A 19,444-nucleotide genomic window follows, 5' to 3' on the forward strand; every position below is an offset into this window, starting at 1 on the left:
ATGGGACCTGTGGTACCATCTAGATCACCCGCTTTCAGATTTCTCGCATAAGCATCAGACCAGTTACCCCCCACCCACCGCCCCGCAAATGAAACTTACACGGAACCTGATAATTAAGCTGATGAATGGGAGCGTCTGTGGTTGGGTGCAGAGGGGAGGCGGGGGGCCTGTAACGCCATCGCTCAGTCATACCCTCATCTCTTCCTCTCTCAGCAGCACCTTGGGGATCCTCGGCAGAACCCCACTGTGAACCCATTTTATAGTTGGATAAAATGAGGCTCAGACAGAGGAAATCCCACAGAGGCAAAGTTTTGGCTAGACTGCAATTGTTTGAACTCCCCGTGGGGAGAGAGCATGTTTTTTGCTTCTCAACACACTTCAGGGCTCCCATGTCTTTAAACAGCTAAGGATCTTGCAGATCCCAGGATACAAAAGAAACGGCCAGGGTGGTTGTGAGGAAACTTGAAATGTGGGGACATACTCAGGTTGTCATTCCATTATTCACTTAATATTTAATGAGTACCCAATCTCAAGCACCTAGAGATTTTCCAGTGGAGCTTACATTCTAGTGGGGAAGACATACTGAAAAGTCAAAGTAAGTAGAATAATGTCATGGTGATAACCAAGATGGGAAAAATAAAAGAAAGGGGCTGCTGGAGTGCTGCTGTGTTAAATGGGGTGGCCAGAGAAGGCCTTGTGGAAGGGAAGTATGGTCCACACAGATACTACAGATCCCAGGGCATTTTAGTAGTGGGACCAGCAAAGGCGCAGGCCCTGGGGACAGAACATGCTTGTATCTGATTCAGGGCAAATGAGGCTGAATAGTAGGAGCCTGACACCAGATCCTATAGGACCTCGTCGGCCACCATGAGGACTTCATAGCTTTTCCACTAATGACCTGGAGCCTTGAGAAGAGAAGGGACAAGATCTGGCTGGCATTGCCAAGTTACTGTAGTATCAGCTTGAGACCATTTCACTCTAGCCCCTTTGTCCCCCAGCGGCTTGATGGCCCTCTGATCTCCTTTTCACAGCCTTGGCCTAGACCTTTGGGAAAATATCATAATGATGACGACATCAACAAACTCTTGCCAAGCATGTGCTAAGCTGCTCACAGGTGTGACCTCATTTAATTCCCTCCACAGTACAACAAAGTAGATATTCTTATTCTCCCATTTCACAGATGAGGAAATCAACGTACCGTGTGAGTTTGTGGATTATTTAAGCTTTAGTGAAAGAAGTGGGATTTGATTTTCACCTCCTATCTCAGACATCTGGACCAAGTTCACTCTCTGCTTCCGGAAAGTGTCCCCAACCCATCCTGACATCATCAGCACCCTGCGAAGGAAAAACTGTTCATGCTCTTCATTCGGGGACACATTGGTAAATGATAAGCTTCGACAGGTGTCCCAGGCAGGGTATCAAAGGCTTTACAGCCTCTTCACAAAACCCCGTGACATATATGCTTTTACTATTCCCATTTTTGAGGTGAGGAATCAGAAACTTTCTGCTAGTACGTAGCCTCCACCATTGGCTCTGGCTGTGTCTTATCCCATGGTGGAACTCTGCTCCAGCTAGGTTGTGGGCAGGCTGAGGGAATTCCCGCGGTACTCCCTGTTGTCCCACCACCTGCCAACCCCTCTGGGGTGTTTCTCCTCAAAGCACCCATCACCCCCTAATGGACGACATAATTTGCCTATAGGCTTTAGATATTTTTAATAGCTACAATTTTAAACACAATAACATATTAGAATATCAGTTCCAGGAAGAGAGATTTTTGTCTATTTTGTTCCCTACCCTATCTCTGAGTGCAAAAATTAGTCTCGGGCACATAATTGGTGCTCAAGATTATTTGTTAGGTAAAGCCATCAATCCATCCCTCAGTGAATCAGCAGAAATCCTTAATATCTGAGCTGGATATCTTGTTTTGTGAACTCAGGAGTGTGAAGTTAGGAAAGAGTCAACCTGTTATTTTGCTTCACTTATCCGGATGCCTTCCGAGAGAAGGGGTTTGAAAAACGTCCAAAAAGTTGATCGGAGTGAACTAACTACCTCTAATAGCCACCCTCAGTTGAGTTCCCAAGAACTTCAGGATGTCTCAGACATGAAAGTTTCATGCCTGCAGAGTGAGTTCATTTCTAAAAACCTGTTTCTGTCCTACATAAATTGGTAATCTTGTTGTCGGTTGTTTCTTGCATGAATTGTCATGACTACAGTACTGTTTATACAGATCCGTGTTTTCCGATAGAATTCCAATGTCAGTTCTGTGGATTGAGGGTTCTTTCCTTGTTTGTGGCCCTGGGAACATGCAGTCTTTACAAAGGGCTCGGAGACCCCTTTCAGCGGGGATATTAACAAGCTGTATTTGTTGGACAAACACTGTATATCTCTGAGCCTTAGCGTTCGTTACCTGTAAGACAGAGATTGAAAAACTATGGAATTTCAGAGCTGAAAGGCACTGTAGAGGTCATTTTGTCCAAGAGGCTATAAATTCAAAAACCTTCCTAACCTGGGAAGATTCCATAAATATGTGAAACCGTGGCATTAAGACAGAAGGGCGTGGCCTAAGCTGTGGCACGCTCCCTCTGGTTGAACTACGTCTTAAAAACAGGAGAACTTGTGTCTGGGCTGAATGAGAGGCCCAGTTTGACCTCTGGGTCTCCAGTGTGCAAACCTACACCTGGTTCTTGTCCAGTCCCGTTACTGGCTTATAGACTCTGAAGCCCAGAATGGGACCTGAATTGTTCAAGTGATCAGGTAGGGGTAAATTGTAATAAAAACTTAGCCTGTCTTGTGCAGTTCATGGGATTCGTAAGAAGATTTAGGAGGGTGATAGGAGGGAAAGGCCTGGGCCGCCTGGGTGGCTCAGTCGGTTAAGCGACTGCTTTCAGCTCAGGTCATGATCCCAGGGTCCTGGGATTGAGCCCTGCATTGGGCTCCCTGCTTGGCATGAAGCCTGCTTCTCCCTTTCCCATTCCCCTGCTTGTGTTCGCTCTCTCACTGTGTCTCCCTCTGTCAAATAAATAAATAAAATCTTAAAAAAAAAAAAAGAGGGACACGCCCTTGAAGAATATGAAATGCCACTTGATTGCAAGGGATCCCGTCACTTCATCTTTGAGCCAACGTTTCCCCCCTTAAAAATGTTCCCAGAGGATTTGCTCCCTGATAATTTAGTTTCCCCTCACAGCGCCTTGGGCAAGCATTATACACTTGTACTGCTTAAAAAGAAACTGAGATTGAGGTTAGAAAAGGGGCCGAAGATTCGAGGACTTGAATAAGTCCTAAGGACCAATAATAAGGCGAGTTTGGTAGCAGAGTGGACCAGCTGTGGTCAGGAAGCTCCCTTTAGCATCAGGAACCCATTCCCTCCAGCTCTGCAGCCAACCTTCCTGGGGCAAAGGACCCCGACTGTCCAGGGAACAAAAGAAGAGCCCCCGTTGTGGTGTAAGCCCAGCATGGGCTGGTACCTTGGAGGCAATCAGTAAATGGAGCCGGCCCCATTAGCATGATGATTGCTTTTATTCCTGTTATCAGCCCCTGACATCCAGGCCTCCCACCAAATGCAGAACCCCCATAACTCTGCTGAGATCTATATACTCAGGCGTAGGTGAGAAACCAAAAGAATTTTCCTTTTCATTCTCTGTTCCTGATGGCTATAATGAGGTTAAAGACTTAGAGATTCAAAAATAGCTTCAGAAATGAGGGGAAAAGCCAATCAATAGGACTTTCCATTTTTAATAACTCTCCTTAAAGCCTGCATGTTTCAGACATGCCAGGCTATTGTTGAAATCCAGGTGTGGTGCTGGGCTCGATCCATGTGGTGGTGATAGATTTTCCTTGGAACTCAGTCTAGACCTCGGCTTTATAAAGTCCCTGCGGGGATGGTTCTGTGTGCTTGCCAGAAATGGGACCATGGGTTGTAGCTTGTGGCCTAAGGACTGCAGCCCCCACCAGCCAGAGCAGGCTTCCCCGGGAGTTCATTTCCCTCTTTGTGCATGTGCCTGTGTGTGTACGAGCACATGTGTGTGCATGTTTGCGTGCGTTTGTGTGAATGCGGCAGGGGGCAGAAGGAAACAGAGGTCAAGTCTACTCCTTGGGGCCTTCGTACTGCAGAGAGCGGCCATCCTCAAAAGTGTCCAGAAACAAGGACTCTCAGCAGGGAGCCTGCTTCCCCCCCGCCCCCGCTCTGCCTGCCTCTCTGCCTACTTGTGATCTCTCTTTCTGTCAAAAAAATAAATAAAATCTTAAATAAAAAAAAAAAAGAGAGAGAGAGAGAGAGATGACCAAGAGCATGGCTGGAGAGGCTGGTCTGTCCTTCTCACAGTGATGGTTATAACAATTAGCAGGTACCAACTTTTAAAGCACTCTGCTGTGAGTCGAGTGTCATATTATCTCAAACAATCTTTGCTACATACCCAGTGAGACAGGCACAGTATCACCCTCATGTCACTGATGATACAGTGTAGGGTTCCTACTTCTAAGAAGTCTTTCCCAGTTACTTGAGCCTTCTCTCCAGCCTCTACTGGGCCCTGCCAGCAAGACTTACCTTCTTAAGGACAACTGCTGGCCTCTGTCCTCACATCCACAAGAATTAGTAGCAGTGGCTCCCAGCCTTTCTCTGAAGCAGGTTTTCTTATCCTCTGTCCTTGTTTTCCTAGAGTCAACCGAGGCTCAGAAGGGTTAGAAAACTTGCCCAAGGTTACACAGCTAGAAAAAAATAGCAGAGCTGAGATTTATATTGTTTTGATTTGTTCAGTTTAAGGGTCCACAGACCCTGGCTTGTGAGCTGCACCCCACTTACACCTGTTTGGGTAAATAGTTCTATTGTAACAACTAGGCTCATTCACTCACAGGCTGCCTGTTGCCCCTTTCTCCCTGCAATAGCAGGTTGTGTCCTTGGCTCAGAGCCTAAAATATTTACCATCTGGCCCTTCCACGGAAAAAGCGTGCAGATCCCTGGCTCTGTTTTGTGTTCCGGGTCCCATCTTTTGAAAACCACACTATTTTGCCAGTTTCCATTTTATGGCACTCTGTTTATACTGCTTTCTGAGAGGTGTTGGAAAGGGGCTTCATTTGATCCTCTCAACTAAATTGAGTCCAGCTTGGAGCAGTGACATTTTATACAACAACCAACCTTAGGACCTACTATGGGCCTGGTGATCAGATCGCCAGATGCCCACACAGATCGTAATTCACACACAGTAGCTGCACAACAGGAGGGGCTGAATGGAGCATGTTTTGCCCAGGTAGTAAGAAGAGAAAACCCTGGGGCACCTGGTGACTCAGTTGTGGCTGAGTTGTTCGGCTCACGTCCCAGGGTCCTGGGATTGAGCCCCACTTCGGGCTCCCTGCTCACCAGGATGCCTGCTTCTCCCTCTCCCACTCCCTGTGCTTGTGTTTCCTCTGTCTCTGTGCCTCTCTGTCAAATAAATAAATAAAAATCTAAGAGGGAAGGAAGGAAGGAAGGAAGGAAGGAAGGAAGGAAAAGAGAAAACCCTCTTTGGAGCATACCCAGCCTCTGAAACCCCAGCAAGTGCCTGAGATTTTCTGCCTCTTACTCCCCAGGGAAATGCCGTTCTCAGTAAGCAGAAAGTTAGCCTGCCTTTCCCTAGACAGGAGACAGCCCCGAGAGCTCACTGATTACAACAAGAGCCTGTTACAGCCCCTTCGGGAGGATTGCCTCATTTGCATTCCAACCCCAGATGAAATCAATACCAATAATTATATCTGTTTCTAAAGCACCCTGCTAAGGCCCTTTCTTCCTGATGATCTTATTTTCAACAGACCACAATTAGCCCTCTGGAGAACGCCATCGAAACCATGTCCACAGCCAACGAGAAGATTCTGATGATGATCAACCAGTACCAGAGTGACGAAAGCCTCCCCATTAACCCGCTCTCCATGCTCCTGAACGGGATCGTGGACCCCGCTGTCATGGGAGGGTTTGCCAAGTATGAGAAGGTGAGGGCTTCCACACACCAGCCACCCCCGCCCACGACCACCACCGTGGCCACAGAGCAGTGGCAGGAGGGCCCAAGGGGTAGATATAGCTGAAGGTCACTGCCTTACTATGGCTGTGTGTCCCCCGAAGGGACACTTCAGCTTGGTGGGACCTCAAACCCCTTCCCTCTCTCATCTCCTTCCCACCCTCAGTGCCCCATTCTGCTGAGGCAGGAAGGAGCAGGGGTCACTAGGATCCCCTATTCCAGAATCCTACTCCAGATCCCCTATACAGAAGTATAGGAGCCACACATCAAAGCACGCGCCACCCGTGTGACCCCCATGTCTTCCCCAGTTGATCTAGATGACCTCTGCACATGGAAAGAAATGAAACCCAGAATATGTGAACATATAGAAAGTCTAGGAGATCAACTCCAAAATGGGAGTTATAATCTAGGCATCCAAGCTGTAAGGTCTCTCCAGAGATGCCCACACATTTTAGCCACAGATTTTATGTTGAGCCTCCTGGTACCTGTGGCAAAAACAGAAAAGCCAATAGTTATGTAAGTCACATTTTCCGCTGGGAAAATACCAGTTTCTCAGCAGAGGGACATAGCTTTTCCCAGCATTGAAGTAGAATAAAGAGACTTCATCTGTCTTTTACCTAGTCCATACATTAATGGCACAGAGGGGAAAAAGGACTCCTCATTCTAATACATCTCATAATGGATTCCCCATCTATCTTTTCTATGTCCTCCGCTGATGTAAAACTAAGAATACAATGCAGTGGTATAATTTAGGGAGAGTCATTTCAGTCACCCAAGCAGTCCTTCTACCTGCTCTTGGATCTCCCATTAATCATCATCAGTAAGGCTTTGTTCCACCTTGAGGGGTGATAACACAAGTCTGTGTATGGGCATACACATCGAGGACCTAAGTCCAGAAGAGCTAGCAGCTGCCTGGGGCACACACAGTAAGGGAGGTGGTCCGGGGAGCGGGAGCATTCCAGGGGGATGCCTTCCTGAGTTCTTTTCCCTGGATCAATGCTCAGAAACTTGAAGGAGCATCAGAACCCCATGCAGGGCTTCTTCCTCCACTCCCCCCTCCCCCAAGAGGTTCTGATTCAGTAGGTCTGGGTGGCACCCAAGAATTTACATGTCTGACAAATTCCCAAGTGTTGCTGATGCATCTGCTCCCCGGAGACTTGGAGAACAGCTTCGCTGGGATTTGTGGCCCTTGTCCAGTGGGTTCTGATCTGAGCCTCCAGGAAGAAGAAACAAAGTCCATGCCTACAGGGCCCTGCCCCATTCAAATACACGTGACCTCGTGCTCCCTCCAACGGTGTCCTTTCCCAGTAACAGAGAGGTTGCTTGTGGGGTTCACGCCACATGAACAGGAAACCCCAAATGCTTGCCTGTCCTCCCTAGGCCTTTTTTACAGAGGAGTACACAAGGGATCACCCAGAGGACCAGGAAAAACTGAGCCGCCTCAAGGACCTGATCGCGTGGCAGGTAAAGCATAGCTGGACTGGGGCTGGGTCACCCCGTCTCGGTCCTGTCCTCTCCCTGCTCCCTTCCCCTCTGCCGGCTAGTCTCAGGCTGACATGGCCTAGTGTAACCTCTTGTCCTGTCCCTTGGCTTTCTGCCCTTCTTCTGAATCCATATCTCCCAGGGCTGGGATTAGGGGCCCTGCACCCTGGGGTGCCGCACAGGTGCTGGGCTGGGCAGCCATGCTCTGCTGCGTGTTGCTTAGACAGCCCTATTGAATGCATGTGGAATTCAGAAAGGTGGCTTTCCCCAGTGGGACAGAAAGGAAAGCCAGGCCCCCTGCCTGGCACACACCAATCAGGTAACAGAAGATTTGGCCCCCACCCCCACCTCCTAAAGCTGGCACAGTTTGTTGCAGATAAGGCTCCGGTGGATTATCAGGTTTGGGGAAATAACTGAGGCCTTCGCTTGGTGGGTTTTTGGTCAAAGAGCCTGCATTCCGCACCCCGCAGAAGTCAAACCAGAAAACTTGGACGGCTCTGCCCTTCCTACCACCTTGCTTGTCTTTGTCTTCCCTCCACCCCTCCTCTCCTGCACCCCATCTTCTCCCTCCATGCTCTCCTCCCATCTCTGTCTTGCTGTGCATCTGTCCCTTCCTCCTTCTCTCTCACACCTTCCTTGCTTCTGCCCCTCCTCTCTCTCTTGCCTCCCTCTGCCCCTCACATCCTACTCTCTCCACTTCCCTCCTGCCTTCTCCCTGCCTTTCTCTGGGTCCCTCTTCTGTGTGTTCTCTCCCTCCTTCCTTCTCCCTCCATGTCTTTCCCTTTATTTATCTCTCCCCCTCTCTCCTACTCCCCAGAGAAGAAACATTCCACCAGGTGCCCCCCCCCCCCCGAGAAGCCTTCAAAGGATAAGACTCCCTGTCCTTGGTCCTTGAACCTAAACTTGCTCTGCAGAGACCACTCAGCTCCCAGAACGCCAGATGGGCCCCAGAGGGCAGGAGCTGGAAGGAGGCATGGAGCAGGGGGGCAGCAGTTGGCAGCTGCCTGTTCCCCCTCCCACCCTCCCTCCCGTCTTGCCAGTCACCATGCAAAGAAAAGCAAGCTATTGTGGTAGGGAGTTTTTGTTACTCTAGGGAAATCAGGGAATGAGAAGCATTGGGTGCAGCCTCTTTTCTTAAAATAAGGATTCCTAATTCAGGTCCTTCTCTGCCTCTGCCAATTTATGCAAAGCAAGGCTTTAAAAATGAAACAGCAAGTGCTGCACAGACACGGTTTCCTGAGTGCATTTTGTGTGTCTGGAATTTTCTTTCCCTTCTTACCTTGTGCCACCTGTGAAACACAAACTTCCCCAAGATCCCCAGCTTCCCGAGGTCATCATGCCCTTTAATACTCAAAGAATGATATTCCCCAGGAAGGCCTGGCTTTGATTGGGTCCCTTTCTCAGATATTTCTGAGATGCCCCAGGGAGGGCTAGCACACCACACACATTTGTTTGGTTGTTGGTGTCAATTCTCAATCAGTATCACTGTCCTGGGCCCCTCTACCGGGTCTTATCACCTGGTAATTAATCTTTCCTGTTGTGTCCACCACACCCAAAGCAGGAACCTCAGCTTCACAGCATAGCTAGTGCCAGGCTGTACCTTCTTAAAGAATTCTATCAGAGTTTTGGAGCTAATGGAGGGACATTAAAAAGAAGGGAGACTTTGAAAGTGTCTATTAGCTGTTACAGCTTTTAAGAGCAATTAACTTGGCTTCTTCAGACAGCGGCCCCTAGTGGCCACCTTCTCTATAACACTTTCCTTACCTCTCCCACCCCGCCCCCAACAAGCCACCATGTTACAGAAGCCCACTCCTGACCTGGTAGCCACCCCTTCCCCAGTAAGGGGGCCATGTTCCTCCCACTCAGAGTCCAGACCCCCTAACCATGGGCACTTAACACTCAGAAGATGGTACCCTGCCATGGTGAAGGCAGCCTTATAACAATATTACATACAGTGAATTAGCTCTTCCTTGTCCTTCTATCCATTCATTCTTGTACCTTGTATTTATTGAGATCCTACTGTGTGCCCAGCAACAGAAATAGTGCTGGACAAAATTAGGCCTGTTCCCCCACCTCTTAGAGCTTAATTCTAAATTGGATCTTAGCTTCACAAAGCCAGATACACTTTGGATTTTCTCAAAGCCTGAGAACTTTGGATTTCAAAGGGGAATCTCTTGCGCCTAGTCTAGTAACACAACAAAAGCCAAAGCTTTCCAAGTACTTCTTTGTGTTCAAGATTGCACAGATCTCAAGATTGATTGCTTCTTAATTTTTTTCTTTGTAAAGATTTTTCTCTATATTTATCAGCATGGACAGATGTCTACAGTGAATTCATCTTTTAAACATGCTTTGAGATATTACATACAGAAAAGTACACATAGCAAAAATAGGCAGCATGTTGATTTATCACAAAGTGTACACCCATATGACCACCTACTGGATGAAGCAGAGCCCAGAAGCCCGCTTGTGTCTATAAGCCTCGCTTGTAGTGATTGTTAGTCTTCCCCAAGACTGACCACAGTCCTGCTTTCACAGTAATCATTTCCTTGCTCCTTTAAAAATGATTTTGGGGGGCACCTGGGTGGCTCAATGGGTTGAAGCCTCTGCCTTCGGCTCAGGTCATGGTCTCAGGGTCCTGGGATGGAGCCTCGTGTTGGGTTCTCTGCTCAGTGGGGAGTCTGCTTCTCCCTCTCTCTCTGCCTGCCTCTCTGCCTACTTGTGATCTCTGTCAAATAAATAAATAAAATCTTTAAAAAAATTTTTTAAATAAAAATAGTTTTTAGCCACTTAACCACTCACTCATAAACACCAGAGTTTACTTTTGCTTATTTTTGGCCTGTAATACAAATGAAGTCATGCAGTATACATTCTTTGGGACTAACTTATTTGCTCAATGCTATGTTTGTAAAATTCACTCATCTTGTACATAGCTATCATTCCTCCATTTTCACTGATGTATAATATGGTCTGTACAGCTGGATCATGTGACGCTACCAAAACATATTTATTTCTTTTTCTACTGATGGAGATTTAGGTTGATTGTAGTTTGGGGCTATTACAAGGAATGCTGTTCTGAAAGTCTTTATAGATGTCTTTGGGGCACACATATGCATAATTTCTGACAGGTGTGTACCTAGGCACGGAGCTGATTATAGTATGGAGTATCTAGGTCTGGTAGATACCCCCGAACTTCAATCAGCACAGTTTAGTTTGGCCTGGTCTTGAATTTCATATAAGTGGTATTATACGTATATATTACTATACAGTATGGACTATTGTGTGTCTGGCTTCTTTTGGTCAACACAATGCCTTTGAGATTCAACCAGGTTGTCACATATGTCAGAGGTCTATTTTTTTTTTTTAATTTCCCTCATCCATTACATGAATGCACAACATACCAATAACATAACAATTTATTTATCCATTCCCTTGTTGGTGGACATTTGGGTTGCTCTCAGGTTTTGTGTAATATGAATACAATTGCAATGAACATTTTTGTTTATGTCTTTTGGTGAACATAACTACTCACTTCAGTACGTGTATAGTACTGGAATTTCCAGGTCAGGCAGCTTTGGCCCTACTGGATGCAAAGAAACAGTTTTCCAAAGAATCAGCTTTGGCTTCCTCAATCCTCTCTGCTGTAAGTTTGTTTCTTTTGCTATCCATACCTACTCTCACATTTATTATGTCCTTCCTTTTACTCTTGTTGGATTTAATTTGCTGTCCTTTCACTAAAATTTGGAGATGGATGCCTAGATAATTGATTTCCTGTCTTTGTTAGTGTTGTAAACCCATTCTCCAACTATATCTATGCTATTAGTTTTTATATGTGGGATTTCTATTATTATTCCCCTTTTTTATTTTATTTATTTATTTATTTATTTATTTATTTAAGATTTTATTTATTTGTCAGAAAGAGAGTGGGAGAGAGCGAGCACAGGCAGACAGAATGGCAGGCAGAGGCAGAGGGAGAAGCAGGCTCCCCACCGAGCAAGGAGCCCGATGTGGGACTCGATCCCAGGATGCTGGGATCATGACCTGAGCCGAAGGCAGCTGCTTAACCAACTGAGCCACCCAGGCGTCCCTATTCCCCTTTTTTATATAAAATTTTTATCTTATTTCATGGATGGAGGATCTTTTCTGTTTCTAAATATTAATTAAACTTTTTAAAATACTGTTTTATTAGGCGCTCTTTATCCTCCCTGTTTTTTCCAAGTTAGTTCATGGGCTCCTCCCTGCTACCCTTCTTCCCCTTTTTTTTTTTTCTTTTCTCCTTTTTGCTCTGCTTTGCTTCCTATCTGTTGGTTCTGATCTCTGTCTTTTATACTGGAGAACCTCCTTCAATATTTGGTGATCTTCACAGACAGAGGCATGAAAGACCTCAGTGAAACTCTGTGTCCATGAGTGGTGGCTTCGTCAGCTACATGGCATCACTATGTGATAACTGAGTGACCCACAGATGTCTGTATAATGAGTCATTCCCTTTCTCCAGCTACACACCTTTCAAACATAGGAAAGATAATCCTGGCAATAATGCTGCTAGAATCTGGGACCTGGGAGGTGAAGGGCTTCCGTCAGTAGGCAGACTTCCCCTTCAACCCCCGTGTCCAATCTGGCCCCTCATCCCTGCCCCCATTGTGCCTGGGGCCTTCAAGCCCAGGGTTCCTTGTTCTAATTATTCTAGAGGATAAACTCCTTCTTCTAGGGGAAATGCGAAAATATAACCCTTGGCCACAGGGTGAAGTGACACAGACCTGGAGGTCTAACTGCTCCTGTCACAGGATTTCAACTTATCCCTCTGTGTTCAGCTCCTCAAGTCACCCTGACTTTTCTGGGCTACCTGCTGCCTCCCATCGCTAAGGCCCTCATGAGTTTCTAGAGGCAGATTGGCCTCTTCTTATCACTAACTCCCTCCTCGGCTCCGAGAGGTCACTCGCCGTCCTCCATCCACTGGACATGGTGAAGTTCCGATAAGATTTCGGTTTCTCATTCACCTTGTGCCTTCAGAGCTATCTCCCAAAGAAGGAGCCAGTAGTGTCCTTAAGGAAATGTTTATTTTCTTTTCCTCAAAATAATCTATATTCTTTGCACCCCTAGTTATGTCCCACTGGGGCCGCACTGTCAGCGTTCTTTCTAGCGGTGGCCACTGTGGCTCGGCTATTCTTGCTTCTTGCCACCATTGAGGCAGAATCCCACTGACCTCCTTTGTTGATGAGTGAGTTTAACTCCCTCACATCGGTCCCCTCATCTGCCCCCATCTTCCCAAGGCTTTTACATCACTTTGAAAATTCCTTATTGGCTAGTACCTTAGTGTATTAACACTTCCCTATCTTTTCCAACAGCCACATCAGGGATGCCCGGACCTGCCGTGTTATAAGACGAAGCTGCGTCCCCCCTTTTCCTTGCGGCCCTTCTGTCCTTCTATCCGCCAGCTTCTGGCATTCCTCCTTTCCCTTTGCATTGCCCAGAGCTGCCTGCGCAGACTTTACGTGAGCATCACCAAGCTTCCTCCCCGCTCGCCCACACTCTGCCCCTCAGTAGACTTTCCTAAACATACAGCCTCTAGTGCAGGCCTGACCCTCCTAGGGGGCAAGGGTGGCCGGAGGGCTTTCTCGCCTTCCAGAGCCAACCTCAGGGCTGCAGCTTGCCCATTCCGCAGGGCTGCCCACTCTGTGTGAAGGTCTCAGAATCCCCGGTGCCCTCCACAAGTTCTGAGCAGCCCAGTGTGACTTCAGCGATCTTTGCGGGCCAGGTCCCAGGCCACAGCCAGGAGGCCAACCTGCGGCTCATCGTCTACCCTTTCTCTCCAGATCCCTTTCCTGGGAGCTGGGATTAAAATCCATGAGAAAAGGGTGTCAGAGAATCTGCGGCCCTTCCACGACCGGATGGAAGAATGTTTCAAGAACCTGAAAGTGAAGGTGGAGAAGGAGTATGGTGTCAGAGAAATGGTAGGCGTGGTCCCCGTGGCTGGGAGAGGGTGAGACTGGTGGAGTGCAGTGGAGGTGGCGGGCGGGGTGGGGGGATGGCAGCTGGCAGGGACCCTGCAAAGGAACTTCCCCTGGAGGAGGAGGACCTGATCCAGGTGAACCTTCCTGTAAACGTGGTCCCACACGGTCACCCCTAGACAAAGCCCAGGTACAAAGAGGACCCTCCAGACTTAGAGACTGCGGAAGCACCTGGTATGTGCCCAGCCTGATCTCAGCACTTGGCATCTACAACCCATGAAGTCTTCACCACATGCCTGGGAAGGAGGAATGGTTTTCAACTCCTTGCTTCTCTTTGGGAGGTTCAGAAGCGCTAAGTAACTTGCCAAAGGCTGCACAGCAAGAGAGTGCAAGGCAGAACTTTCACCTGGATCTGTTTGCCTGCAAAGCTAGTGCTTTGGGCCACTAATAAGCTCTGGGACATAAAGAGGCCAGTGGCCAGGTACTCACAGGCACATCTTTATCCTCCTCCCCAGGAGGCAGAATCCTGGAACATCCAGGCTCTGTGGTCCCATAGAGGCCATGTGGCTCAAGCCTCTGACTCAATAGATTAGAAAATTGAGGTCCTGAGTTCCTAAAAGAATGTAGAGATAAAGCCAGGCCTCTTGTCTTCTGGCCCAAGTTTTTCCATGAAATGAGTCCTGCAATTCTGTTGTTAACTACTCAGAATTGGGTCAGATCTCACAGGTTAAGGGCAGAGTCCTCCATAAGACTGCCCTCCCTTCAGACAGTGGGGTTCCCAAGCCCCTGCATGTCTGACCAACTGGTTTCAACCTTGGGGGTTCCCTTGACCCCTTCAGGTTCACAGAATTCCACAGAACTCAAGAAAGCACTATGCTTATGATCCCAGTTTTATGACAAAGAATACAAATTGGGACCAGCTAAAGGAAGTGATACACAGCGTGAGGCCGGGAGGGTCCCAAACACACCGTGGACGTGTGCCGAGGGCACGACCTCCCTGCCAGACCATCCATGCCGCCACCAGGACACTCACCCTAGCCTTAGCTGGGGTGTGCTTACTGGGGTTTTATTACATCGTCATGAAGGGTGACCCCTGGGCCGCATGTCTGAAATCCGCCCAGCCCCTTGTCTTCTCTAGAGGAGGGACGTCTACCAGCTGGGACAGAGCCTGACCCAGGAACCCCACAGCTGGTCCCTGGGCCTGGCCTCCAGCCAGAGTCTTCTCATGAGTATCATGAGACCCCCAAGAAGAACAAAGGGGACATCGCAAGGATTAAGAGATCAGCTCCCAGAAACAAGGAATAAAGGCCAGCCCAATTCTTTCCAAAAACAACCACCTTCTGGCTTCAGCCTGCCAGGAGTTTTGCGCAGTGCCCTGCCCTGCCCGGCAGCTCCGCCCTGCTCAGCTGGAGGAGGTGGGGGTAGGCTGCGGCCACAAGAGCGGCCCCTCCAGCCCAAGGCGGGCTGCTCACCACCCTACTCTCCCCGCCTGCAGCCCGACTTTGAGGACAGGCGTGTGGGCCGCCCACGGTCCATGCTGCGCTCCTACAGGCAGATGTCCATCATCTCTATGGCTTCCATGAACTCTGACTGCAGCACCCCCAGCAGGACCACCTCTGAGAGGTCAGTGCCTGCCCCAGGAGCCCCCAGCACTGCTGACCCCCCCCCCCACCTTGCCCCTGGGTCCCCAGCAAAGCCTTGCTGCTTCTCCTTCTGCCCCAGAGGCCACCCGTCTACTACTTCCCTACCCTCCTGCTTCCGAGCCTTTCCCTAGCTGGTGCCTCACTAAAACCCCCACAGGCACGCTGTGACGCCGCTGTCCTTAGTGCCACTGAGAGGGGGTCACTGGAGGCCCACGCCCAAGGCAGCTTTTCCGAGCCCTGGCAGGACTTGGCCACAGCTGGTGTCCTCCCAGCCTGGCCATCTCTGCTGGAGCTCCTACCCCAGCCTATTCAGTCTCACCTCTTATCTCTGCTGGGCGCCGCCCCCCAAACTCCCTGCAGAGCTGCCCCTCCTGCACTCACCCATCCCTCTGCAGGGGATGAAGGTGCTCCTTCACCTCATGAAAAGCCTCTCCCCTCCCACCATCCTGGGGTCTTCCGCTCCACCTGGCTCAACTCCACTCCTCTATGGACATGGTAATGTGAGTCGAGGACTCTCCAGCCTCACCTCCGGTTGCCCCACAAGGTCCTACAGACACCTGCACTTACTGGAAGGAGAGAATGGCTCAGGGAGGCTGAGTGATTTGCCCCAGGCCTTCAGTAAAAGGGACAGCGCTGGACTTGAATCCAGAGCCACAGCCTAGCCATGTCTCTCCTCACTGCAAGTCTTTCCTGCTGAGGCTCCCATCCCCCAATTTCATTTTACTCTGTATTTTGAATGTTTGCAAATTAAGCAAGCAGTTCCCCGAACTCTGCCAGGTTAGCGGATCTGCTGCTGAACCCTATAGGGACAACTCAGCCAGCCTGGGTCCCTGTGAGGCGGTCCCCATGAAGCTCTAACTGCAGTTCCTACTGCCGCCCCTTTGCCCTTCAGCTTTGACCTGGAATTAGCAACTCCGAAGACTCCAAAAGCGGAGCCGGTGGAGATGATCTCCGTGGGGAGCACTCTGCCAGAAGTCAAGCTACGGCGGTCCAAGAAGAGGGCCAAGAGGAGCAGCGTGGTGTTTGCAGATGAGAAGGCTGCGGCCGAGTCGGACCTGAAGCGGGTGAGCAGGTCCCCGCAGGCTGCCTCTAACAGCTTTAGTGCAACTCTGCTGCTCACCTGTTATCCAGGGCCCCCAGACAGGGTCCCATTCAAGCCTCGTGCTTGCAGCAAGGCAGGTGATGCAGGAGTGTCTGAGGAGCAGGGAGGCAAAGTGCTGCAGGTGTCTACCCAGCCTGACATTACGGAGCCAGGGTTTGAACCCCAGCTGTTAAGCCTGCACATGCCTTTCCCACCACGTGGCAAATGCGAGAAGCTGCCTGGGGCACCCAGACGGAGAGAAGTAGTCCACCCAGTATTGGGCTGCTGTTTCTACATCTCTGCCCTGTCTCCCTCACCCAAGGACCATTCCAACCTCTGACATCTCAGACCCTGCTGGGCTCCTCCAGTGAACCAAGAACCCAGCTACAGATGCAGAGATGGACTCTCCCTGCCCTGACCTTGAGAGATTTTGTCCTATAACTAATAACTATTTAATAGTGAAACTTGGTGTCATTGGGTTCAAATCTTAGTTTCCCTTGAAAGAGAAGTTGTTGAAGGCATTCTTAGAGGCTTGGAAGGGGAGAGGGATTAACTATACTGGCAAGGGAGGGGTGCCAGATGAAAGGGCAAGGGTCCTGCTAAGATGCCTTCCAGTAAAGAAAAGATTCTGCACATAATTCCCAGTAGACCTCGGAGGCTACTCTCGCCAGGGCACAAAAGTGGAAATAAGTCCCCATGTTTTATAATTCTAGGTTATCATTCACATGATTGTCTAAAATGAATGTCTCCCAACTCTTAGAATAACATAATATGCAACCTGTGCAACTGTACATGGCAGGCTGGCATGGAATGTTAGAAAACAGAGTAAGTCAACTTAAAACTAGATACACAGTAGCCTTGCCAAGCCATTATCACTGATTTTGCAAGGCAGGGAGCTGCCTAATGCTAAGCCTCTGTGGTGTGTGTGTGTGTGTGTGTGTGTGTGTGTGTGTCTGCATGTGTGTGGTATATTTCTTCAGCTTTCCAGGAAGCACGAGTTCATGAGTGACACCAACCTCTCGGAGCATGCGGCCATTCCCCCCAGGGCATCCATCCTCTCTCAGATGAGTTTTGCCAGTCAGTCCATGCCCACCATCCCAGGTATGCTCCCTGCCACCGGCAGCACTAGAAGGTAGAGGAATAACAGGGCCACCGGCCTGGGGGTTGGAGAGTGGGTGGGTACTGTAGCCATAAAGCAAAGGGGCCGGGCATCTCGGGGGCAAGAGGCTCTGCTCAGAAGCTCCCTGCTCTCTGAGCTCTCACCACCCTGCCCCCCATTCTGTAGGGGAAGCTGACCTGTAAGCCCCACCTGGGGCTGGGCTGGAGACCTGTGGTTCCTCTGGTCCTTAGGAGTGGCTAGGAATCCACTTGTCACACCAGGCAGCCCTGCATTCTCCATTAGCCTGGCCTCCCCACTGGCCAGAAGCCCTCTGTTTCCTTTTTTGACCTGGAACCCTCTTCTGGAATTGCAGAAATTGCCACCACATCTTCTAGCTGTAGAGTGTTTGATTCATAGATGCTACCTATTTCCGCCACCACTCCTTCACTGTCCAGTGAGGAGGGCAGCAGCACACGGATGGCCATTCCCACATCGCAGAGGGGGATGCTGCAGGCCTAACGGGGACAGGCACATGCTGGATCGCTGTGTCTGGTGGGCCGCTGTCTCCACACTGAGGACGGGGGTGGGGTGGGGGAGCAGGACAGACCAGCAGCTCCCTTGTGGAGCTCAGCAGGCAGATCTCAGCAAAGGCACCTGCCAGCTCTTGAGTGCTGACCACCACCAGACCTCGTACTGAATTTTCATCATTGATTTTTACCCCAACACATAGCTACAAAGTAGATGATGTCATTAGCCCCATTGTGTGGATGATAAAACTGAGGCACTGGGAATGTCAGTCTCCTGCACGTCACCAGCTAGGAAAGGGCAGAGGCTGAATATAGGCCAGGTGCTCTGTCCCTGGAACCGTGCCCTTGACCCCTGCCTCATTGTACCAGGCACGATAGCCCCTGAACTGTGGCATCTGGCCAGACACACAGTCATGTCCCTGTCATGCTCTCAGACCACCACAATACCCTGGAAGTCTGCAACTGTTGTCTCTGTGCTTTCAAGGTCAAAACGGTATCAAGAGGTAGCTAATTTGTAACACATCTCTGAGCTGGGAGCTACAGCTAACAGTTCTCCCTACCAGCCCCTGCCTTGGGGAAGATGAAAAATCCAGGCTCCTGGTGTAGAAAGGTGAAGGAAGAGTGAGCTCACATCGACTCCCCACCTTGGGGCAAAAGGCCACCTTCCCTAAGGATATCAGGGCCGCAGCAGCCAGGCGGCCTTCCCCCAGGTCCCTACGTTTCTAGCTCAGAAGCCCCGATGAGACTTTGATGGGGACCAGGCAGCAGGCCCCTGCCCCGGGGTTTGGCCAGCAATGCCCGGGAGGGCAGCTTCAAGAGTCCCCTTCAAGGCAGCAGCCATGCCCTCCCGCCTCCTGCCTGGCACTGTGATGCGCCCTCCCTGGCTTCTGTCTCTGTGCCCCAGCCAGTCTCCCACCTGCCTCCCCCACGTCACCCTCCTGTCCCTTGGGCACCGCCTCTCCTGGGCCCACCCACTCACTCCCTCTCCCCACTGTCCTTGCAGCCCTCACGCTCTCCGTGGCAGGCGTGCCTGGGATAGAGGACTCCAGCTCGTCCCCCCGCCTCAGCCAGACCTTCTTCCCTCTCTCAGACGGCGACAAGAAGACGCTCAAACGGAAGAAAGTAAATCAGTTCTTCAAGACGATGGTGAGGACCCAGATGGGCGGAAAGACAAGTGTACGTGGGAGGGCGATGGGAAGAAAGCAACGCAGAGAGAGAGGAGAAAATGGGGGTGGGGCAAAGGCAAGCATGAGTGTGCATGCACAGGCACGCACATTTGCACACTCCCTGGGAGGCATGGTCAGGCCCGCAGGGGTTGGGATGCTAGCCAGAGATGCCCCCACTGCAATTCTCCTCTTGGGTCCTGGTCTCTGAGCAGGACTGACCCCAGCTGGGCTGCAAGAACGTGCCAAGGGGAGACACAGGGCCCCTGGGACTTCAGGACCAGTCACCGTCCTTTGCCCAAGTTGCCCTTCGGTGCGCCTGTCAGAGCCACAGCAGCTGGCTATCTTTGGAAGCTGAAAGGGCTTTTTAATTTTCTTTTTTGGAAAAGCTTTCCTATTCAACTTATATTACAGATTCCTACTAATTAAAAGTTAGTTTCCAAGCCCTGACTTTTCATGGCCCGTCTCCCATTGTTACTTGTCGGTCTTTACTCAAGATAAAAAAAAAAAAAAAGTCCCG

At 49.9% G+C, this 19,444-nt stretch overlaps 1 protein-coding gene across 2 annotated transcripts in view; it reads left to right on the forward strand.

The window, feature by feature from the left end:
• Positions 1–19,444, forward strand: part of DOCK2 (dedicator of cytokinesis 2) — a 417,788-nt gene that overhangs the window by 397,400 nt on the left and 944 nt on the right. For both annotated transcript variants that reach the window (XM_059174267.1, XM_059174268.1), the window contains 7 exons: positions 5,782–5,958; positions 7,365–7,448; positions 13,277–13,414; positions 14,907–15,034; positions 15,947–16,118; positions 17,116–17,236; positions 18,765–18,907. In XM_059174267.1, coding sequence (XP_059030250.1) covers positions 5,782–5,958; positions 7,365–7,448; positions 13,277–13,414; positions 14,907–15,034; positions 15,947–16,118; positions 17,116–17,236; positions 18,765–18,907 — 963 coding nt within the window. The remainder of the gene's footprint in view (positions 1–5,781; positions 5,959–7,364; positions 7,449–13,276; positions 13,415–14,906; positions 15,035–15,946; positions 16,119–17,115; positions 17,237–18,764; positions 18,908–19,444) is intronic.

This window comes from Mustela lutreola, chromosome 5, assembly GCF_030435805.1.
Source record: "Mustela lutreola isolate mMusLut2 chromosome 5, mMusLut2.pri, whole genome shotgun sequence".
Classification (NCBI taxonomy): Eukaryota; Metazoa; Chordata; class Mammalia; order Carnivora; family Mustelidae; genus Mustela; species Mustela lutreola.